The sequence below is a fragment of the Astatotilapia calliptera genome, chromosome 8, assembly GCF_900246225.1.
Source record: "Astatotilapia calliptera chromosome 8, fAstCal1.2, whole genome shotgun sequence".
Taxonomy (NCBI): domain Eukaryota; kingdom Metazoa; phylum Chordata; class Actinopteri; order Cichliformes; family Cichlidae; genus Astatotilapia; species Astatotilapia calliptera.
In genome coordinates, this window is record NC_039309.1 from 512996 (window position 1) to 536004 (window position 23009).

At 50.0% G+C, this 23009-nt stretch overlaps 3 protein-coding genes across 5 annotated transcripts; 1 reads left to right on the forward strand and 2 right to left on the reverse strand.

Annotated features, from left to right (window-relative positions):
* Window positions 1–9: 9 nt before the first annotated feature.
* On the reverse strand, window positions 10–6037 carry LOC113027912 (lysosomal acid lipase/cholesteryl ester hydrolase-like). The gene is made up of 11 exons (XM_026177741.1): window positions 5930–6037; window positions 5260–5388; window positions 3186–3297; window positions 2720–2918; window positions 2530–2639; window positions 2308–2444; window positions 2049–2195; window positions 1845–1916; window positions 1055–1123; window positions 848–958; window positions 10–720 (listed from the first exon to the last, which is right to left on the reverse strand). Exons 1-11 carry the CDS (start codon window positions 6020–6022, stop codon window positions 598–600), a joined length of 1302 nt encoding a protein of 433 aa, XP_026033526.1. The 5' UTR covers window positions 6023–6037; the 3' UTR covers window positions 10–597.
* Window positions 6038–6415: 378 nt separating this feature from the next.
* Window positions 6416–10259, forward strand: rnls (renalase, FAD-dependent amine oxidase). 2 transcript variants are annotated; one of them, XM_026177745.1, is made up of 7 exons: window positions 6416–6664; window positions 7898–8020; window positions 8106–8248; window positions 8358–8516; window positions 9486–9659; window positions 9738–9913; window positions 9995–10259. In XM_026177745.1, the coding sequence occupies exons 1-7, from the start codon at window positions 6597–6599 to the stop codon at window positions 10148–10150; spliced, it is 999 nt and encodes a 332-aa protein (XP_026033530.1). In that variant the 5' UTR covers window positions 6416–6596; the 3' UTR covers window positions 10151–10259. The 2 variants fall into 2 exon arrangements, with proteins under 2 accessions (XP_026033530.1, XP_026033528.1); XM_026177743.1 differs by having other exon boundaries at window positions 6417–6664; window positions 7915–8020.
* Window positions 10260–11723: 1464 nt separating this feature from the next.
* On the reverse strand, window positions 11724–22775 carry LOC113027917 (phosphatidylinositol 3,4,5-trisphosphate 3-phosphatase and dual-specificity protein phosphatase PTEN-like). 2 transcript variants are annotated; one of them, XM_026177749.1, is made up of 9 exons: window positions 22087–22773; window positions 20838–20922; window positions 19830–19874; window positions 19343–19386; window positions 19010–19248; window positions 18465–18606; window positions 18220–18386; window positions 17634–17876; window positions 11724–17356 (listed from the first exon to the last, which is right to left on the reverse strand). In XM_026177749.1, exons 1-9 carry the CDS (start codon window positions 22169–22171, stop codon window positions 17171–17173), a joined length of 1236 nt encoding a protein of 411 aa, XP_026033534.1. In that variant the 5' UTR covers window positions 22172–22773; the 3' UTR covers window positions 11724–17170. The 2 variants fall into 2 exon arrangements, with proteins under 2 accessions (XP_026033534.1, XP_026033533.1); XM_026177748.1 differs by having other exon boundaries at window positions 18220–18606; window positions 22087–22775.
* Window positions 22776–23009: the final 234 nt, after the last annotated feature.

Below are 23009 nucleotides of genomic sequence, written 5' to 3' on the forward strand. Positions count from 1 at the left end.
AAAACAAGCTGTGGTTGTAAAATGGTTTTATTTAGGAAACACCATCATAATGAGTAAAAATGGTTACACAGCAAGTTAAAAAACGCACACAGGTGACTGAAACTGCAGATTCACTTCTTATTCTCACATCCACATTTTCACAGTTTGTCCTCAGGACGAGTGTCTCCATGCTAAAAACAGGAAGTAGCAAAAAGAAGCTGCACTGACCAACACACAGCTCTGGTCCTACACATTCAACCCGACGTGCTGCTTCTGAGCAGAGCACCCCGGGGCTCGCCGTGCGACCTGTTCACACGCTGAATGTTAGATTGTGACACAAATAGTTACCTGAAGCGTGACAACGCTGCTCTCTCATTGGTTCCCGGCAGAAGTGAGTCAAACTGCAGGAGAACGCGGTCCATGAAAACGCTTCAGAGTGACTGTTCATTTAAACATGCAGCAGCGTGCTTCGATCGCCTTTAAAGCTGCAGGTGATATGACAGGTCCAGGCAGGGAGGGCGGGACAGAAACATCCTGCTGCAGGAAGAAGTGTCAAAACTCAGTCTCCATAAAACCATAAACCACGCTGCAGCGGGCGGCGTCCGCTGCTCTCGCCCTCTATCGGTACTCCTGCAGCAGCTTCAGCACAGCAGGAAACATCTGCTCCGGAGCATCCAGCCCCCAGATGAAATCCAGATGTTCCCAGTGCTCAATGTGCTGATGGTACACCAGGTTAGGGACCTGCAGACACACAGCTGTTATCCGGGCTGGCCCCTCCACCTGTTTCATTAATGATCAGATTCGAGGACACGCCCCCACCGTACTCCATCATCGCCTAATGTGAATAAATCTCGTAGGTAATGCTCACCTGAGTGAGGAGGACTGCCACATCTTTTGGGTCCGCCAGCGTATCCTGTCCCCCTGAAAACAGAGCGGTGGGAACCTTCATGTCCTGGACACGGTACTCGGGGGGAGTGGACTGCAGAGGGGACACAAGGAGGACACGGAGACCGTAAGCGAGGGACCAGGTGACATTTCAGAGTCTGTAGGAGTCCCTGCTGTGCTGTGGACTCACCTGGTTGTAGTGTTTCATGTTTCCTGCTGCTCCGAAGTCAAACGCCACCAGTCTTCCTGTGTGGACGGCCTGAATACAGGAAACTTTATTAACACCTGCCCCATGTACAGGCACACCAGAGCAGAATGAAAGCTACAAAAATTAGTACCAATAATCCATCCATTCGCTTCCACTTATCCTTTTCAGGGTCGCTGGAGCCTATCCCAGCTGTCATAGGGCGAGAGGCGGGGTCCACCCTGGACAGGTCGCCAGTCTGTCGCAGGGCCAACACACAATCGCTCTCACATTCACTCCTATGGGCAATTTGGATTCATCAGTTAACCTATCCCCACTAACTGCGTGTCTTTGGACTGTGGGAGGAAGCCAGAGTACACGGGGAGAACACGCAAACACGGGGAGAACACGCAAACTCCACACAGAAAGACCCCGGCCTGAAGGTGGAATTGAACTCAGGACGTTCTTGCTGTGCGGCAACAGTGTTAACCACTGTGCTGCAGAAGTACCAATAATAGTGTACTAAATATAGAACAGGGTCATGTGACCCAGGTTCAGCCAATCAATATTAAAAGCAATGAATAATAATCCGTGTGAGCATTTCTCAAAGAACAAAATGAAATATTCAAATGAGCTCTCGTTTACTGAACCAAAAACATTAAACACAAACCAAGAGGTGGCATGTGGACACACACTGTGGACACACACTGTGGACACACACTGTGGGCTGTATTTGCAGAGCAACATCAAGGTCCCCACATGTACTCACAGGCAGGTATGAGTGTGTGTGTGTTACCTGGGACCAGTGGATCATGTTCTGGACTGAGGTCCCAGCCGGGCAGTGAGTGGTGTAGACCGGAGTCCGAGTCTGAAACACAGCCATGTGGCCTTCATCACAAACAGCTCTGACTCTAATTATCTTCAGAAAACTTCAGATGTTTCTGATTAACGTCCAGGTGTGCCCGTTCGGTCACCACCTGCTTCCCAGCGAGACACGAACCATGTTGAGGTTTTTCTCATCGAAGCCGCAGAGGACGAAGAAGATGTTCCCGCACAGTTCGCTGAGAAGATGCTTCGCACACACGTGTTCGGCCAACCATTTAATCATCGCGCTCTGGGGCAGGAAGTCCCGCCTCCCAAACAGGTCCTGTGGGGCCACAAGAAACAACAAGACAAAGCTTATTGACTCTGTAAATGTGACGGCGATCAGACAAACGACGAGAACACGACTAGCTGGTGGTCACGTGACTGGTTCGTACCCAGATGACGGCGTCGGGCAGGAAGGACAGTTTGGCCATGGGGCTGCCCGTGAAGGCGACAGTGGCCACAGGAGCCAATCCGAAGAACAGCCTGATCTTGCTGGCGAGCTTTGGCAGCGTGGAGAACGCCATGAATGCTGGAAACGAAGAGAAGATTAATTCCATGTACGGAAGCCTGTTGGGGACAGAAATCAGGACCTCCGCAGTTCAAAGTAAAAGCACCTATGGTGGTTCCCTGAGAGTGTCCAATGTAGAAGATCTGCTCCTGGCCAGTCACCTTCAGGATGTGGTCGACCACAGCTGGAAGATCCTTCAGAGCCAGCTCATCGTGGCTGCACAGACAAACACCAGAGCTCTGTCATGTTAATGCTCGCTGACACCTGCGCAGGTGAAAGGACAGCGGGGCGGGTACCTGAACCTCCAGAACTCGTCCTCGTACGGGCTCAGCGTGCGGTGTTTCCTGGACCACGTGTTTCCGCGGCTGTTTCCTATCCACACGTCGTAGCCCGCGTCCGCCAGCACGTAGCCCAGGCTGGAGGTCGGTGGGTTGGTGATCCAGTTACTGCCTGCAGCCAGGAGACCGTGCTGGAGGAAGACCGCCGGCCTCACACCTGCAGGACACCACAAACCGTCAAATCAAACCTGCCAGGAACAGACGCCAGGTTTCTACAGAGCCACATCTGGATTCAGACCCAGCATGACGTTAAAGGGAGAAGAGGAAGGTCAAGTGAATGTAGGCGAAAGATCACGTGAATCACTTCAGGACAAAGTTCATCAGGACTGCTGTAAAAAGGAAGTGAAGCTCGATGACATGGCAAAACTTCCTGTTTGCACCGTAACCAAATGTGCTCACAGAGAAGGAAGAGCCTCCGCCTGACCTTTGGAGGGTTTCAGTCCCCGCGGGATCCTGTTCACGCCCAGGATGTACCCGTCCTCCGTCAGCACCTGGTGCTCCTCTGCTGGGTAACCCCACCTCCGGATGATCTCTGTCTGAACACACACACACGCACACACGCACGCACACGTTAATGTGGACGTTTCAAACAGTGAGGTCAGTGTGTAAAACTACAGAGCAGAGACAAGAAAAATCGAAATAAACACGACATATCACATGACCTGACGCTGTGCCTGCAAGACCATGATGTGGGAATCAAAGACCCGCAACTGGGACCTGGGTCCAAGTGCGGTCTCTGAAAAACTTCTCCTCCCTGTGTGGGGAGGCGGGGCTTAGTAACGTGAGCCGAGATGTTCACTGGATATCAGCCGTCTCCTTGGATACCAGCCGTCGCCTGTCTCTCAGATCACTGGCGCTCGCCTCGTTTCTCAGGTTATTTGACCGTTAACACAAGTGCACCGCAGGACGCTGCTTCTTTTAAACGATGTGATGACGCTGCAGTGTATCCGCTGAATGTGAAATTAAAGTCAGAAACAGCTGAGAGCCCTGTGAAATTTCAAAATAAAAGACCCTGTGCAATCTCAATGCCCGTGACCTGCAAAGTTTACTTTGTCTAAAATGCAAGAGCTGCAGTCATGTGACTGACCAATCAATGCACAGTCGCAGTGATTATCAGTGATTGGTTGGTTACGTTCCACTTACTGCAGACCAGCGTGGCGGTTTGCAGGTGCAAAGTTACAGGTTACCTGATGAAGGCGTGTTTCTGTTGCAGCACAGAGACCAGCTCATTCACCTTTAACCAATCAAAGGTCAGGGAGTTTTCGTCAGGTCCTCCACGCTGCTCTCAGCTCCATCAGCTGCATCTCTCTGATTCTTTCCAGAGTTACAGGTGTGTCTGACAGCTCAGGTGAAGGCAGGCTTCAGTACAAACAGCTCACCTGTATGACAACGTGATGACGCCAGGTCCCGAGTGTCCAAGCTACACAGAAATGCTGCGAGCGTTTATCAAAGTCAGCATTACAAACTGACTCTGACATGAATCTGAGACGGCGCTCACACCGACTCATTTCTGTCAGGACATCACGAGGAGATTTTCATATCCATATCGCTATGGTAACCTAGGGTCACGGGTCAACAGTTACAGCTGATGTCTTCCTACAGCCTGATGAGTCAGACGGTCAGAGTTCAGCGACTGCAGTGAACAAACAGTCTGAGCTCATCGTTCAGAGTCCATCAACTGAGGCCACTGTGCGAAGAGTCAGGGCTCTTATTGTGAAAGGACAGAGAGATGACAGTGACATCCTGGAAACACCCGCAGACCCTTTCCTCACTTCCTGCCATGAAGCTCCCGTTCCTGTTGTTGGCGTTCATATTAAACATGGTTTGTAACGACGAGGTCAGAGTGAGGTCAGAGTGCACGCTGCTCTAACAATTACACTGTTTCAATGAAGTTTCTGAGACAAACAGCAGCGAGCAGGAGCAGAGAACCCGAACACATCGCAGCATGGCGACTGAAATGCTTCCGCCCAGACAGGAAGTAAAGTTTTAACATGGGAGTCTATGAGACTGACTACTGGAGCCTCGGTGCACGCTGGAGGAACTGCAGGTTTAGAGCTTCCTGTGTCAGAGGTTCACTCAAAAGACATGTCCAAATTTATAGGCGGCATCCTCCTGAGGACCCGGCCTTCGCGGTCTACGTGGGCCGGGTCCTCAGAAGGTCGGGTAGGCCGGAAGTGAGCAGCTGTGAAATAGGACGGTCTAGCCTTCTGCTTAGCGTCACCGCTGTCTCGGTGGAGTTTAATAAACTCGGCCGTCTGCTCCTTGCTATCTAAAATATAACAGGACACTGGCGTAAATCTTCGACCGTCTCACCTTCTGTTTAAATAGTTTTCTGTTTGATGTTTATTCAGCTGTGTCAAAACTGTGACTTTATTCTCAGCCAAACCGATTTACACAGCGCGTCGCTGTGACGTAATCAGCCTACAGACGCGGCCTCAGGAGGATGCAGCCCATGAATTTGGACACGACCAAATGTTCCAAAGGTGATGGAAACTCACAATGTTCATGTCCACTTCAGGGTCCAGCTCCTGCTGCAGGTCATCGGAGCGCCACGCTCTGCTGACGGCTGGCCCGCTGTGGACGAGAGCCGAGAGAAACAACACACACACCAACACACACAGCATGGTCTGACACACACACACACACACACACACACACACACACACACACACACACACACACACACACACACACAGTGTCAGGATGGTGCGTTCGTGGGTCACTGAAAAGAAAGAATTTTTCCTTCTTCTTTGGTTCAAATAAAACTGAGTCCTGTTTGATTTGAAAAGGAAGAAGAAGACTCTGCTGTGAGGATCACGTGGTCAGATTCAGTCTGATGACTGTGTGCTGATCTGTGATAATCAATAATCACAGAAGCATGTGATCAGAGAGTCTGAGCTGCTGCCTGCATAAACGGCATTTTCTGACTGGACCGCTGGCTCAGAATGACGTCATACGACTGCTTCTTATACAGCGCTTTTCTACTAGGTCGTTACGCAGGTGCAGAATGGAGCAGCTGCAGCCAAAATCATGACGTAATGTTAGCGATCAGTTTGGCATTTACAGCAGTTTAAACACCGGAACTCACTTTCTGGTCCCCATAAACCTCTCGGTCCTGACGGTTGTTCTAATAATCAGGTAACGACGCTAAGAAGCGGTTACACTCACCTGTCCTCGCGCCGATCTCTCTCTGAGGCGTCCGATCATCAGCGGACTGCGCCTTCTTCTGCTTTTCCCTTTTATCTGCCCCCGTGACGTCATGAGAGAGGCTCTCTGTGATTTGCTGGCCAGAAACAGGACTCAGGTGTTAACCGTTTGGGCTCCGACGATCAGACCGGAAATAGTAACCTGTGTTGTTTGAAGCTGGGCTGTTTAAAATTCCATATATTAATTCATTTATATTTTACTCTACATTTTAAATCACAATAATGATAATGTTGTTTTCAGTCATATTAAAATACATTTTTCTTCAGCGTTAAAGAGTTTTAATATGTGGTAACTATGTATTACATGTATTATTTTAATTAAACCATGAACAGTGTTATGGACTGTAAGGATTTTATTTCATGTGAACCTTTAATACACCGTTTGTCGTATTTTATGTCACGTAGATGCAGAAACGCTTTAAACGTTTTCTGTGATTATTTTGAAATTCTATCCGGATGTGCAGCAGTTGTTTCCGTTTGACCCCGGGAAAGTTTTTGTTCGTCCTTCTGTGTGTCGGTTTCGTAACTCGTTCGGACCCGGTCTCTGCAGGTTTAGCCTGGCTCGGTTCCCGCGCTAACATGTCCCGGGTTCTGATCGTGGGTGCGGGCCTGACGGGCAGCTTGTGCGCATGTCTGCTGAGGAGAGAGCTGCAGAGCACGGTTCGGATTGTGGTGTGGGACAAAGCGAGGGGCGCAGGTGAGACAGACAGAAGTCCGTTCATAAAACTGCACAGTTTCCGTTTCCGGTGCCGTGATGGGAACACGGACACGCCGCAGAACACTAGTGACGCGTTTGTGTACCAGAGGAGCCTCCTCTGTAACTCGGCTCGGCTGTGATCACCTGCTGAGGGCGAATGACGTCAGTGTATATAGCAGAATCAGAAAGGTTTTATTGCCAAATGTTGAGCAGGTTTACAACATTAGGAAATTGCTGCGGTACTTAGTGCAAACATACCGTCATATAACGCTTAAATAGACATAAAAATAAGAATTAAAAGTGCTAAGTAGATAAATATATACATGAGTGCAGGTGGTGATCAGTGCAAACATGTGAACACAGCGTAGGGTCATGTGTTAGTGGTGGGAACAGTCATATGGTTATGTTCATGAGTCCAACAGCAGAGGGGAAGAAACTGTTCTTATGGCGAGAGGTTCTGGTGAGCAGGTAGCTGTCATTCCCACAGACACCCTCACCTGTAACAGAGACAGGAGCTTCCACCAGCATCTGTTTACACTCACCTGACATTTCATTAGGTACACTGGTGCCAGGTCAGACCCCCTGTGATTCTTCCTGTACATCATCTTCATCATCCTGAGGCTCAGTTTGAACAGATGATGAAATTCCAGCTGCCAGATTAAAAAGAGGGCTGTCCCCCATAATCAGGTTTTGTGTAATTTGATTGTGTTGAACATCATAAACCCACCTGCGACTGACTTTGGTTTGGAGACGTTTCCTGATGCTCAGCTTCAGTCGTGAACTGTCTGCCATCATATTCGCCTACAGACGGGATTCATGTCACGGGGTATCCCTGAATAATAAACACACTGGCTGATGACCCCGCTTTACTTTAAAAAACACTAAATTCCAACTGCTTTACAAACCGTAAACACTTTCTCAGAGCTCCAGAGTCACAGGTGAGTAAAGCTGTCTGCAGCCACTATAGAACACAGGTGTGACGGGATAATGTTCAGAATGGATCAGCCTATGAATTCATTTCCTTTTCTTTCTCCTTCTGTTTTGCGTATTTTTGTTCTTTATATATTCATCTTTAATATTGCAGATAGTTACACCTACACTTTTTTATGTTCAATAAAAGCTTTGTCTGCGTGCACTGAGCTGCTACCACGTGATTGGCTGATTAGTCATTTGTGTTAACGAGCAGTTAATAAAGTGGTTGGTTGGTTTGAGAGAGTAAAATGTGTGGAACAGTGGGAGTCTGTGTGCAGGCGGCAGGATGTCCACCAGCCACGCTCCCGACGCCTCGTCTCAATCGGCTGATCTGGGAGCGCAGTACATCTCAGCCACGCCCGCCTACGCTCGCACCCACCACAGGTAACGCACACCTGTTGCCTTAAAGGGCCAGTACACCTCTGTAGCTGGGGCTTCAGGCAGGCTGACCGTGCGTGTGCGTGTGCAGGTTTTACTCGGAGCTCCTCTCTGTGGGCCTCCTGCAGCCCCTCGACTGTCCCATCGAAGGTCTGAAGGACCACGAGGGCACCGAGAACTACGTGACGCCACTGGGCACGAGCAGCATCGTCAAGCACTTCCTGTCACAGTCAGGTAAACGTCCACCTGTTGGTCAACTGTCCAATCAGATTCACCTGAAACGCACAGGCTGACTCTGATTCAGTTGGAATTAAACTTTATTGAGTCTTCGTCTGTGTGTCAGGAGCCGATTTGTTCCTTGAGCATCACGTGACCGGCCTGTATCGCCGTGGTGCATCGTGGGAGGTCGAGAGGAAGGCAGGAGCCAGTGAGACGTTTGACGCCGTCGTCCTGACGATGCCGGTCCCTCAGATCCTGCAGCTGCAGGGAGACCTGGGACAATGTAAGACGGCCAGAACACACAAGGAAACACACACACTCGGTGTATGTTTTATGAGGTAAAAAAATGACGTCTTGTGAAACACGGGTCTCAGACTTCATCGACACTGACACGAATGTGAGATCTGAGGTGTGGCGTCTCAGTCAGTAACACCATTCCGCCACACGGGGGCAGCAACAGCTGCAGGGAGAAGATCCAGCTGTTAGACACGACCCATGTTCATCGCTGTGATCAATAACTCTGAGGTTCTGATCACAAAGGTCGACCTGGGCAGACGGGACGATCCTTCCAGTCCAGCCGCTGACCTCAGAGCAGCGCAAACACTGGACTCTTATTTTGAAGAGGTGCTGACTGCTTCCTGCTCCCACAGTTTACACACACACACACACACGATCAGCACACTCTGATGTTAAGTAATTTTCCAGAGCTCTGATTGGCTGATAGATTCTTCACAACACTACACCGCTGTGTGTGGGTGTGTGTGTGTGTGGTCCTTGGTAGTGACTACTGTCCTCACAAAGACAGAAATACAAGCATGTGTGTGCGCGCACTTGCTGCAGAACAGCAGCAGCTCCACATGTGGCTTTCTAGATGGTGATGTCACCTTCAGCTTCTCTGATTGGCTGAGAGCAGACAGCGCCCATTTCCTCTGCGCTGACACACACACATACATCTAATAATAACCTGTGTGTGTGTGTGTGTGTGTGTGTGTGTGTGTGTGTGTGTGTGTGTGTGTGTGTGTGTGTGTGAGAGAGAGGCAGCCGCCTGTTTCTGTCTCTGAGCTCTAAGCCAAGAATGAAACAGCAGCAGACTTTTCATGTTTGTCTGGAGTGACGCACACACACACACACACACACACACACACACACACACACACGCGCGCACACACACACACACACACAGGTGAGTTCTTCTGTGGTGATTCGGGGGTGGGGCTTCCTGCTGATTGGCCCATGTCTCCTTGTCTGTCAGTGCTGTCTGTCCAGCAGAGGCAGCAGCTGGAGGGCGTTGTCTACTCGTCCCGCTTCGCCCTCGCACTCTTCTTCTCCCCCGACGCCGTCGTGAAAGTTCCCTGGGGCGCGAAGTACGTCACGAACAGCAGCTGCATCCGCTACGTCGCTGTGGACTCCAAGAAGCGCGGCGCAGGTGTGTCCGTCGTCTGTCTGCTCCCCTGTATGTTCCTCTCACCTGTATCTCGCTCACTGCTTTTGTCCACCTGCTCAGACGCTCCGGGCCGCGGCCCCTCCCTCGTCGTACATACCGGCGTCCCGTTTGGCCTGGAACACCTGGAGCGAGACAAGGAGGATGTCCAGCCAGTCATCTTGCGGGAGCTGCACAGGCTGCTTCCTGGCCTGCCTCAACCAATCAGCATCAAGTGTCAGAAGTGGCGGTACTCACAGGTGAGTCATCTGTTTGTTGTAACCTGAACTCCTCCCCCAATGCGGCGATTGACTCATGGCCCCTCCCCCTCTCTCTTGCAGGTCCAGACCTCAGTGCCTGACTGTCCGGGTCACATGACCATCCTGGACGAGCCGCTGCTTGTCTGCGGCGGCGACGCCTTCACCCACTCCAACTTTGATGGCTGCGTGGAGTCCGCACTGAGCATGCTCAGAGTGCTGAAGGCCAAATTTGCCTGATCAATCATTAAACTGATCAATCACAATGTTTCTTTTGTCGATCAATGAACTGCAGATGTGTGAGCTTGTGCTGCGTTCACTAACGTTAGTAAAAAGTTTGTTAAAACCATTTTCAGCTTCAAATTCTTTTTTCTTACATTACACTCGTTAATCACTGACCTCCACTGGGAAATAACAGGTGCCCCCGGATGGAGCCTTGGAGAACTCCCAGTTACCCCTGTCCTGTAACTGGGATTGGACCAGTTTATCAGTGGCAGGTGTTTAAAAGCAGCACTGAGATACGCTCATGGAAACGCTGTTGATATTTAGTCTCCTGTTGGGTCAGAACGAGTCGAGGAGGGCGGGTGTGTTTGGGCCCACCTCCGGTTTGTGCAGGTCTTTGAACGCCTCAGACCTTCTGTGGGTTTTGGCCGTGTGGTGTGGAGGTGACTGACAGCTGAAGCTGTTTTATGAGCTGAGCTGTTTGGGTCAAAACAAAGCGAGTGTGGGTGGAGCTGAGCGTGGGTGGAAGCTTGCACCCTCCGTGGAATGAGGGTTGAAGTGTCTGATGTGAAATCTGCCACACCTTAAGGCGTCAGGTGACCGGCCGGTTGTCTGAGGTGGAGGCGTGGTGGGTGCAGTCCAGCTGGTGGAGCTGCTGCCTGAGCGTCTCCGCTGCTCTGTGCCTCCTTTGATCTTTTTATAGCAGCAGATGAGACAGAATCAGTGATGGCTCGCTGCCCACGAGGCACACTGAGCGCGTGTGACCTCATTTCTCCTCCCCGCTCCCTGCTGCACTGCACGGTGGGGCAAGCGAGCCATTATCATTTCTGCCAAGTCACCGGTCGATCGTGCACGTGCGCGCACACGCAGGATTGAGCTGAGGCGCTCCTGTGTGCGCGAGTCTGTGCAGCAGCGGAGCATAAACGAGTTTGTCAGAGAAGAAGACGATGATGGTTGTTCACGGCTGGCACAGCGCGTCGTCTACTAAGGTGGGAGTTGGTGGTTCGATTCCCGTCTGCAGTGTCCTCCATCCATCAGTGTGAACCGTGGGCGTTTCTATGAATGAGGCGTGTTGAAACACTGTATCAGAATCAGCCCATTAATTATTTACTGGACAAAAAGTGAATTCTTATTTTTAACTCTGAGCCGAGTCAGAGTTAATCAGAACATCCAGCTGAATGTCTGTAAGTAATCACATTACATTGTCAAACTCAGGAACAATAAAGAGCACTACCACAGCTGTGGGTGTGGCAGCTGTGGCTGGTGACGAGTTAAACAGTGCGGTCAGTCACGTCTGCCTCAGCCTCCTGAAACACCCAACGCAGCTTTAGAACTGATCGATCGTGGCTCAAGAGTTGGCAGTTCGAGCCCCGGCTCCGACAGTCTCGGTCGTTGTGTCCTTGGGCAAGACACTTCACCTGTTACCTACCGGTGGTGGTCAGAGGGCCCGGCAGCCTCGCCTCTGTCAGGTCGCCCCAGGGCGGCCGTGGCTACAACGTAGCTGCCATCACCAGTGTGTGAATGTGTGGGTGTAGTATAAAGTGCTTTGGGACTAAGTAAAGCGCTATACAAATACAGGCCATTTAAAACATGAGTTCACCAAGAGTTTATTCAACAAAATGCCCCAAAGCCATTTTCTTCCCTTAAAGCAGCGCACTGAGCACTTGATAACAGAGCAAATGGACCTTAAGAGAAATTCTTTTTCGTACTGACAGACACCTGAAGCATTATGGGAGTCGTAGTTCTAAAACCAAGCAAACAAAAATCAAACAATGAGCAGCTGTTTATAAATAGTTTATTCACCTTTACAGTGTTTTTATTTCTTTATAAAACAAAGAGAGGAGGAATAAAAGAGGGGGGGTCAGATTAACATGTTGCCATGGTGATATAGTTTGTAGTCAGGTGGCATTTTTTGTTTGTTGATTGGAAACTAAAATGAACACCTGTGTGCAGCTGACGTGTGACACGAGGCTCGGAGTCGGGTACAAAACCACATCTGATCGAGACCACAAACCCCGCCCCAAAAAGGGGCCGTCCTTAAACAGCAAAGCAGAAGGAAAGTTATTGTTAGCATTGTGCTAGCGACCTCGTTTAAGCTAACGTTAATGGCTGTTTTTGTCGCCGTGAAAACAAGCTGAGCAGCTGCGTAGCGTCCCACGTTCCTTTTAGTTTTCACTGGTCAAATGCGCCAAGACACGTCGTCAGCTTTAACGGATTTAAGGTGCTCGTGTTTATTTTGTTACCGAGTTACTCAACAGCAGGAGGTGGGGCTTAGTGATGACACCACACATCTGTGAAATATAGATTTAAAGGCAAAGAGGGAGCTGCCCGTTAATGACAGCAAATAATTCTGGATGTGTTGAAACAGCCATCAAGTGTTAACAGGAGGCCAGGAAGACACGGGCCCACATTTATTTAGTTATTAAACCTCAGTTAAAACGTATTTCACCACACCCGGTGGACTGACCAGTCAAAGCTTGGTCCACTAAAGCCTGGCCTGAAATCACGCTCGCTGTCTTCTGGAAGCCTGCTGAGGGGCAGCACCCGGGGCTCTAGTTTCTGTAGTTGGCCTGCAGGTTAACGTTTGAAGCTTTGGCCATGTTTAGACTGAACAGGAGCGAGAGGAGATACACTCTACGCCAATGATGTGTTGTTTTATGTTCAGGACTCAGATCTGGGGAACAGCTGACATCAGCTCATCAGGAAAGCAGAGTAATAAGACAAAAGCAGAACAGATGGCTAAACAGCCTGATCTGGACGAGTTTCTGTTGTTCTTTCTCTAACTGGACCAACAGACATGGTTTGGGTACACAACTCAGAGGAAACATCTGAAACTACTGAAGGTGTGGTCATATGACATCCATCCGATTTACTTGAATGAAAGGAGGCTGAAACACTGACGCTGGTTTGTGAAATGCAGAATCCGTTATTCTAACGAGGTTCTCCGTGAGGATAACACGAGCAGACTATGCCACATGTCTTGATGGGTCCCAGTTCCCTTGTGGGATCAATAGAGCATCTATCTACAGACTGTTGCACAGAGAAACGGTGACACCTTAACCTTACGGCGAAAAACAAACAGAGTGTGAACACAGACTGTAATTACAAACGGACCCAAACTCAACAATTAGGAACACAAAGGCGTCCGAGCTTCATCGTGGCAGGTTTGGTGAAGAGACGCAAACAGCAGAGCTGAAGCACTGTGTGGTCGGGGACAGAAACAGGACGTCTGAGGAAGCAGGAAGTACCGGAGCTTGTCACAATGACCGCTTTTCCACTGGTGCCAGACCCAGCACACAGATCTGAGAATCGTTAGCAGATGTTGGGCTAATGTCTGCGCGAAAAGCACCCCACCCAGAGTCTGCCAATCACTGGATGAATTTCTTGCGGTAGGCCCTCCCGTAGCGTTTGACGGCACGGGTCCTAACTTCAGGAGCAGCAGGCTCTCTGGTGGGGCCGCTGTTTCAGCACCACAGCAGTGGGAAAGAGGCAGGCGCGGTGCATTAAAAGGCAAAATTCGAGGTTCCTTCACACAGAGTTGCCGCAGAATCCCTGATGATGTCAGAATCGGGGAGGAGTTTGACCCCAGCTCTGTTAACAGGTGACCACTTTCTATGAAACTCCAGGTGAGGAGAAGAGCTGAACGGAGGTTTGTATACAACCAACAATGAAAAGACACTGAGCACCTTGAACAGTCAGAGACGTGGACAGCACCTGCCTGGCCTCAAACACCTGAACCTGCTCAGCAGTGGAGAATATTACCAACATGAAATACTACAGCACTCAGTCTTCCACGTTCGGACCCATCTCTGGATCTCTGCAAGCTTCCCTTTGGGTAAAGCGGTGAGGTCTGCTGGAAAATCATTTGGAGAACCACAAAGAGTCAAAACGCAGCTTCTACCCATCGTTCTGGACTCGACCACGACCTGCCCCAAACCTCATCGAGTGACTGCGCTTCAGTAAAACTGTGGGTGTTAAGAACAAATCCACCTGAATGGAGTCAAACCATGGACTCTGGTACAGGTCTACACTACACCCTGGTCACTGCTGAACGGGTCAGTGACAGGACGTGAGGCCAGGTCTGATAGCACCTAACAGGACTCGAGACAGGAAATGCTGCTGTAAAAATCCCAGTGGCTGTATGGCCACGCTGACGACACAGCTGCTGGGCATTAGAGATCAGGAGTGGACGAACACGCACGCTGCTGGTAGAGAGCACCACAGATGGACGACCAGTCCTGGGCTCGCTCAACAAGCTGCATGCACTGGCTGTCAGTAGCACCAGGCCACGGCGTTAGACGTGCTCACACAGGATGCCGTTTGTTTGGCTAAATGTCAATCTAACCTAAAAACCCTTGGCACTGATGAGGAGGCATTAGATCGGTCATAAGAGAGAGCACAAAGGAACAGTTGGCAGTTGCTTCAGCATCATCATCACCATCACCAAGAGCTCTGCAAACATGTTCAACCTTGGATGGCAAGAACGGGCGAGCTCCCAAAGATCTGAGGGTCAAACACACCTTCAGATCTTCTCCTTTTGGGGTCAAGCTCAAGGTTCAGCATCTTATTTATCCTGATTGCAACTGAACATGAGTGAAATCATCATTACTGATGCCTCTGCCTTCATTACAGGTCACCAGCTCTTTGACGTTAAACACATCTGGAGATCAAGATGGGAGGTTTTTTTACTGAAGGCATCGGCACTACAACTTTGGAGTTTGTGTTTTAGATCCTCATGGTGCATCCTGTGTGACCAGACCTGCCAAGACCCACAGGTTCAACAACAGAGACCCAGATACCACACCCACGATGAACTATCAGTCATAGCAGGGTCCACGATAGCTTTTAGCACCAAATGTGAGGACGGAAATCAGGCATCAGGACTAAAACTTCTACCTGTGCCCGACCAGGACGCAGATGACCCTGTAGATGCTCCGGACCATCGGACAGACTTTTATACGGTGTGACTGGCTGAAGTCAGACGGTGTTTATGGTCACTGCATTAGGCCTTATTATACTGTACATGTAATATCTTTATGCAGAACGGTGGATGTGCAAGAAGAAGCTTAATGGTCAAAACAGTCGTCCAAGAGCCCGCTTTAACTTTACATATGTTGCATGGCAAAGCCAAACCTCCAGTAGCTGAAACATCTCTAATACTCATTCTGTCAGTTTGAAACAAGTCTCAAACCTGCTGTGATGCCAACGTGACTCTCCAGCCATCGTCCCTGGTGTTAAAGGTACAATTTGCAAGAATATAAGTGCTTAAACATCTCCAAGAAGTAGTAGTGAGTAAAAACGATTAATAGTCTATGGACAGAGTAATAATTCTAGAGCGTTACCATTCTGAAAGATCAGAAACCAGAGACACACAGAGGCTGACCATCGTGATGGCGCCGCTCGGTCAGCACAGCGTTCCACCTGTTTTTTGGGCAGTGATCCCAAAATCCTCATGACCCCGACGAGGTCCCAGTGTCCATTCAAAAGATGCTCCAAATGGACCTGGCAGACCTTTAGCTTAGAGTAGTTTTACTAAAAAGAAATCCACGACGTTGTAATGATGGCACTGCCACGCTGCGGACTCCGGCTGCAGAAAGCCAAAGCTCACAAACGGCAGCTTCATGAGGACTACAGCGCAACACGAGCCGAATCAGATCTCCTGCACAGACGGAGCGCGCCTGGAAATATTTACAAGGCCGTCAAGATTCACTCGAGTGTCCTTCATAAAGTGCATGCCAGACACAGCGAAAGCCAGCGCTCTGGAGTCAAAGATTTCTGCTTCAGTCTGTGCTGGGGGCTAGCCTATATAGGTGTGTAGCTTAAAGCAGATCGCTGCAGGAATGGTTATACTGTGCAGTAGCTCATTTGTCGTTTAGCTTAATGATTGATATATTTCAGAGTACAACAAAAACAAGGTTCTTTGAAGTGTAGGAGCTGATTGAAAGACTGAACAGTCCTTCTGTGCAAAACTGAGGACAGACAGAGAAGCAGTGAAGCAGGTGTTCACGCACTCAGAGCATCCTTCAGCAGATGATTGACGGAGCTGCAGAGGATTGTGAATAATAACGTTTCTCATCTTCACTGTGACATTCAACAGCAGGTTGTCGCTTCTCTTTGTGCTTGGTCCCAAACTGGGTCCAGATCAGCGACGGGACCCGTCCGGCCAGTCCAAACAAGGCTCGGGGAGAAAAGTTCAGACCTACAGCCCAACCCAATTTAGACTGGATTAAACAGGCTGCTGCAAACTGGATCAGGAGTTTCCAGTTGAAGGTGTTTGAAGTATTTGGGAGAATAAATAAATGCGGTCACGGTGACCCGGGGGTTCGACCTTTTTAAATCAGCATCTCTTTTTAAAAGAACAGATTCACCTCACCCAATGCTGATATTTTGCCAGGTTCATCACATGACCGTCTGCCATCATCAGCATTGTGGTTTCACATTTTGAGTCAGGTAAATTATTTTGGTTGTCCCGCAGTGATCCACGTCTCAGATTCAGGTGAAGCACAGGAACTGGCCTTCAAAGCTCCACGTGGGTCCACGCTCGACCTGAATTTGAGTTTTCAGCACACAGAGAGAAGCGTCAACACTGAGAAAGCCTGAAGAGAGCAGAGATGAAGACAGAGTCCAGACCGCTCAGCACGAAACAAAGCTGGTCGGGAGGGGCTTCGTCCCACAGACGCCGCGGTGTGGTCACTAAAGAAGTCTACTCGTCTTTCCGTTTGTCTAGATTCAAGTTTTACTCCTTTAAACTGTGATTTCCTGCGTCACACTGTCCACTCGCCTGGCCCCGCCCACATGCTTACAAATCCATGTCATGTGATTGTCCAGCTGTGTAGAAGTTTGGGGGGTGGGGATGGCGAAAGTTTTCTGATCAGAGTCCCACTGATCAGCTGCGGTCCGCCGGCGATACTCCCCGTTAGCTAACCGCCCGCTAGTCTTCGTCTGGGTTCACGAGTGTATACATACATACATACATACTGGAGATATATATACACGTATATAGCTGTATGTTTGCGTATTAGAGAGAGTGCGTGTGTGTCAGACTTTTGTGATCTGATTGTGGTCTTCGTCTTCAAACCCCTCGTTCTCAGGGTCCGAGTCCGTCGTGTCCGAGTAGCGGTAGTGATCCGGTTCGTTGTCGCTGGCGTCTGGCGTCATCGAGGACGTGCTGCTCGCGTCACAGTTGGCTCCTTCTTCTACCGTCTTGGTGAAGAACAGTTTCACCTGAAGCAGAAGAAGAAGCAGACCGTCAGTCTGGAGGTCACCTGCCTGCTGCTAACGCTTTTAAACTACAGATGGCGGGCAGCGGCGCTCTGCCGCTCATCGCTCTCTGTGCTTCTAACGAGTTTACACGCTAGCACAGCAGAAATCATCTTCCTGGTCATTACAGCTGGGTTTGTGCGGCTCGTCAACTTAACGAGTCTTTTTCTTAAAGAACAAAACAAGCAGGATATTTACTCAGCGCCATCGCCGTCAACGGCGTCGCTGCTCAGCAGCTTACCTTGAAGTTCGGGGAGAAGTTCCTGTTGGCCTTGTCCTTGTTGGCCTTGTCCAGGTCGTTCTTGGTCAGCGTGAGGACCAGGTAGTCTCTGTCGTTGGTTTCGCTTCCCGGCGTCATCGGGGTCTGCGGCGTCCTGTCAAACAGCTCTCTGGGTGTCCCCGCGCTGCCGTTCTCCATCCTCTCTGGGACTTCCTCCGGACCCGGGATGAAGAAGGTGTTGATCCAGAAATGGAACATCTTCTCCTACAATGAGAAAAAGCAGTGAGGAAACCAGGCCGGCCGTGCGCTCTGCCATCGTGGACACGTGTCCGTGTTCCACCTCCTCTGGTCCCCGGAGAAAAACCTGTGCTCCTAAAACTGATGCTGAACATCTACAGTAAAGACTAGTTTGAGTTTGGCACTGAATAACCAAGGCTGACCTTTGACCTTTGACTGTGAGGAAATATTCAGTCCTGCTCAGACACAGGGTCTGCACAAGACTCAGCACTGACCACAGACGGCCCTTCGAGGTGAGCCCAGACAAACTACACCAGGCCACATGTGAACCCCACTCAGGACAACAAAGAGGACTCCATCACCTCCTCACCTTCTTCAGCACCTTGTTCTGCTTGTGGAAGAACTCCACCTTGATGTCTCCACAGACAGGAAGTGGCTGCGGGAACTCAAACAGCATCAGTTTGTCTTCCCTGCGGGTGTGGCCGGGGTTAGAGGTGTGGATCTTCACCTTCAGCTGGTACACGACAAACTGGGGGTCTGCGGGGAGCACAGGGACACCCGTTAATTCAACTGAAGTCGCTCGAAGCGACAGCAGACTTACTGCTCGAGACTCACTGCAGGTGCCTCCGGTGAACATGGGGATGGTTTCAAACAGCATCTTGTGGAAGAGCAGAGCCACCGGTTTGTACTGCAGCTGGTTCTTCAGCAGGAAGTTGTAGTAGACAACGTAGCGCCGCTGGCTCGGGATGGTCACACCCTGAACATCAACAGATCAATCGTGAGGTCAGGTTATATCAGAGTCTTTCAGCATCCTCATCAGCCGCCTCTGCAGAGTTAGAATTCATCCATTCATTCTGTCACGCTGTCAGGGTTGCAGGGGCACCCTGGGAACACCCGGACGGGCCGCCAGGCTGTGGCAGGGCTAACAGAGACAGACAATCACTCACACTCACACCTGTGGACCGTTTAGAATCGCCAGGTAACCTAACCCCACTAGCTGCATGTGTTTGGACTGTGGGAGTACCCGGAGAGAACCCCTGCAGACACGGGGAGAACATGCTCAGGGTTTACCGCCCAGTTACAACCTTATTCATCACAACAGCTGCTCAAGGCGCCTCGTATCACGAGGCAAAGGCTCCACATGAACACAAAAAGGTTACCTTCTTGTCGTGGGTGCGGACCTCCCCGTAGAAGTCGAGGGCCTCCTGAGCTTCCTGGAACTTGCCCCGGTGCAGCAGGTAGGCGCAGATCATCACGCCGGTGCGGCCCTTTCCCGCCTTGCAGTGGATGGCAGCGACGTGCTGCTCGTCCTCGCTCAGCCACTTGTCCAGGTCCTCGCAGAACGGCTTTATCAGCTCCAGCTGGGGCGGGTTGTGGTCCTCGAACGGGTACTGAGCGACTGGGAGAGGAGGAGCAGAGCGACGGCTCGTTACCCAACACCAGACAAACACACTGCCTCTCAAAGGTCAGAGGTCACAAGAGGACAGGCTCACCTTGGCAGTTGAACTTTGATGAGTCGTAATGTCGCTCCGCACATCTGTGGAAAGGCACACAGATGTTAGGACTGGCCGCCTCGCCGGCAGCTGTCGGCACCTCTGAAGGAATGTTTAGCTCGCTGACGTAAGGAGCTGCGGTGAGAGGCGGAGTCCACCTGACAGACGCTCACCTGAGTACGTTAAAATGAACCCCTCACCCACTTCTCTGTGCTTGACGTCACAGTATTATCCTGTTTGTTAAACCTGCGCTGCTGTCAGTACACCTGGACCTGCTGAGCTGAGTCGGCACGCCTGTGGGCGGGGCTCCTCACATGAACATTTCCCACATCAGTGAGCGAATGAAAACTTTAGAACTGAAGGCCCGTCAGGCTCGACTCCTGAGGGCCCCGGTCCTAACAGTCTGGTCTAAACTCAGCTTTATGACCTGAACAGGAAGTTTTCATTTCAAGACATCATCACAGAGGAAAGCAGACTGAGTACTCACAGGTTGTAGATCTTATAGTGATTCTTGTGCTTCGAGTCTAAAAACCTGAGAGGAGAGGCGGGGCAAACCGTTAGAGAAGCTTTAAAAAAGACCGACTTTACTCACACGGCAGCTCCACGATGACATGTGGAGTGTTATTACAGCGTTATCACACTACAGTGTTATTGCAGAGTTTGCTGTGAGGCTGAGGTGAAAGTCTTTCATCCAGAAATCCTACGCCGAGCAAACCAGCTTTAAAAACCAACACGTGGTCTCCGCAGCGCCCCCTGCTGGTGTCTGAACACGACGCGGCTTTAACGAGGCTGACGTCACATTTCGAGCACGTCTGTAATCAATAAAATAATCTTCTATTATTGCTCAGCTGATTGAAGCTCGCTCACTTGTACACTTCACATTTTTGTGGCCCACCTTAAAGCAAACTTCCTTCTGATTTGCCAGGTTCAGGAAGCCTACTGAGGAGCTCCTGCTCTGGACTCACTGGAGATCAGTTTTCAGTGGAGCAATATCCCATATGGAAAAGATACATATAAATCTTATAAAGTTTGTATCTGTCTTGTGTGAAACTTGTATGAAAAGCATACAAGAGTGAAAACAAATATAAGATCCCTTGAAAAATTATATAATGAAACTTGTATGTTTTGGATACTTCCTAAAACAATATATGAAAGTAACGAGAAAGTGGCCACGTTCATGAGTAAATCATATAAGTTTTTACTATTTCTTTTCCATATGGGAATCACTGAGTCTGTGTTCTTTCTGAGCGTGGATCAAAGAAAATCTCCAGTTTCAAACTTTCGGTGGTTTTCGTTTGTGTGTCCATCCAATTTTTAAGATTTCCACCTTCGCTAGCAGCAGCGATCATTAATCCGTTAACAGGAAGTGACCCAATAACCTTAAAAACTGGGTTGTGCATTTTTTCAGTACGGGATCAGATTTCACAGCAATGTTTACAGGAGGCGCTGCTGAGCACTAAAAACATGGGTCAGAGAAGGTCAAAGGTCATCTTACCGAACCACGTCGTCGATGTTGTTCCTGTAAACGCCCTCCAGCCGCTCGGCGGGGAAACCCATCGCGATGATGTTTGGATAAATGTCTGATGGAGCGCCGCTCAGGACCAAACGTCTGAACACAGCTGGACCCCAAAAACTAGCACTCAAACATCCAATCACAGAGCTTCATACCATCACATGATTAGTCAGATCTCTCTCCTGGACTCCTCCCCCTTTAAGACAACCTTTGGGTTGGGTTTGGCTGCCCCTCATAAACAGAAGGTCTAACAGCAGGTGGCCGGCGCATACGACCGAAAACACAACAGTTCCTCTTTAAAAATGAATAAACCATCACATCATCGGAAACGAGTCGAGTTTCCCTAATCGATCAGTTTACCTCAGAAGGTGGTAACAGGTCAGGTATCAGAGTCAGCTGACAGGAAGTTTGCCAAAGCGATGAATCAACTGTCAGAAACCTGAAGAGGTCAACGACATAAAAACAGCTAAGAGAATAAAATGTAACGTCAGGCGTCTGTAAAGGCACAAAGCACCCCTACTCTGATCAATAATCAAACTGATCGGGACTTTCACTGTGCTGATCATCCTCAGTCCCTCCACCATAAGTGGCTATTTGCTTTCTGATCAATCAGTCCTGTTCAATCAGCTGCATGTGGATTGGTGCCTTCAGCCCTGCAGGAGGTCCTCTGAATCAAACTTTATTAACACAGGAGAGAAGCGAACACCACTAAATATGACCAAACAGAATAATCAATCATCAGTAGTGATCGATAGATTTCATTAATTCAGTGCTGGGTTTGTTATTTTACTAATAACACACAGGTTGGTCGATAATCGATATTCTGACCTACAGCAGATGCATCAGAGCAGCCTGGAGATGCTCCAACAGACCTCACGCCGAACTGCATTGAAAAATCTGCTAAATTAAGACTAATTAGCAGACGTGTCAGTGTAAGGGGACAGCATGAAGACGGTCGCTGCAGAAAAAACCAGCGGAACATCTGGACCATGAAGACCGACCGAGAACAGCCTTCAGGCACGAGCCAGCAGACACGAGCCCGCCTCTAAATGTGCGAATTTTTGAGTCCGGCTGCTCATCAGCAATACGCCCCACACCGAGCCGCCTCCTTAAATCACAGCTTTTCTGAACAGGCTTCTGCACGGCGCTATCTCACACACACACACACACACACACACACACACACACACACACACACACACACACACACACACAAAAAGGTAAAGGATACAGGTCAGGTCCAGGTCGAAGCCGTCCTCCTGGTACCGCCTTTTGTTCCTGCTCACAATCCCCCGGATTCTGATTAAGGCAGCCATCGCTGCGCCCCGGCCTCCGGTGAGGTCTGTCAGCGGGTCAGAGATCACCGGGAGACGGTCTGTTTTACTGCGGAGCCTCAGCTGTCTGGTTACCCTGGTAATCCTGGGCAGCTAGCTCGCAGCTAGCCGGCCTCCAGTCCCGCGATTTCCAGATTTAAAGAATAACCCGCAGAAAAATAAAGCCCAAATAAAATCCAGTAGAAACCTCGACCCGAAGCAGCACGAATCGGTCCCTTTATCCGGCCTGCTCGCTGCCTCCCGAGCCCCGCTCTGGATGGATGCTAGCCGACCTGCTAGTAGAGATGCATCCGGGCTGTCGCTGCTCTTTTATGGATCAGAACAGGGGAGCTCCGAGGCCTCCTCCCCGCTCCCGCAGCGGGCCCGGGTTTCCAGATCCCCTGCCTGCAGACAAAGACCATCTGCGGAAGGACGGCCGGTGCGGAGCCGGTCCTCCGGACGTATCCAGCAGAGCTGTTCCCGGCCTATGAGCGCAGGAGAGCCGCCGTGCCTGAATGCAGGTGAGTGGAGAGAAACCCTCTCCGCCTCGGTGCCTTTGAGCAGAGCGACTAGACGACAGTTACGCATGCGTCAAGTCTACAGCAGGAGAGACGTCCACATCCGCCCGCCTTCAAAATAAATGACGTACCTCAAAGGACTTGTTTTTTTTTCTTATTCTTAAGCGTTTCCGCAAATGAATTTAAACACTATCATGGAAAAAACACATTTTACGTCCACAGTACAACCTAAAGACTTTAAGGACTTGTGTGTTCCATTTATTCAAGTTATTTAAGTATGTTTTTTTAATGAATCGATCCCAGTGGTGGGTTAATAGTTAAAA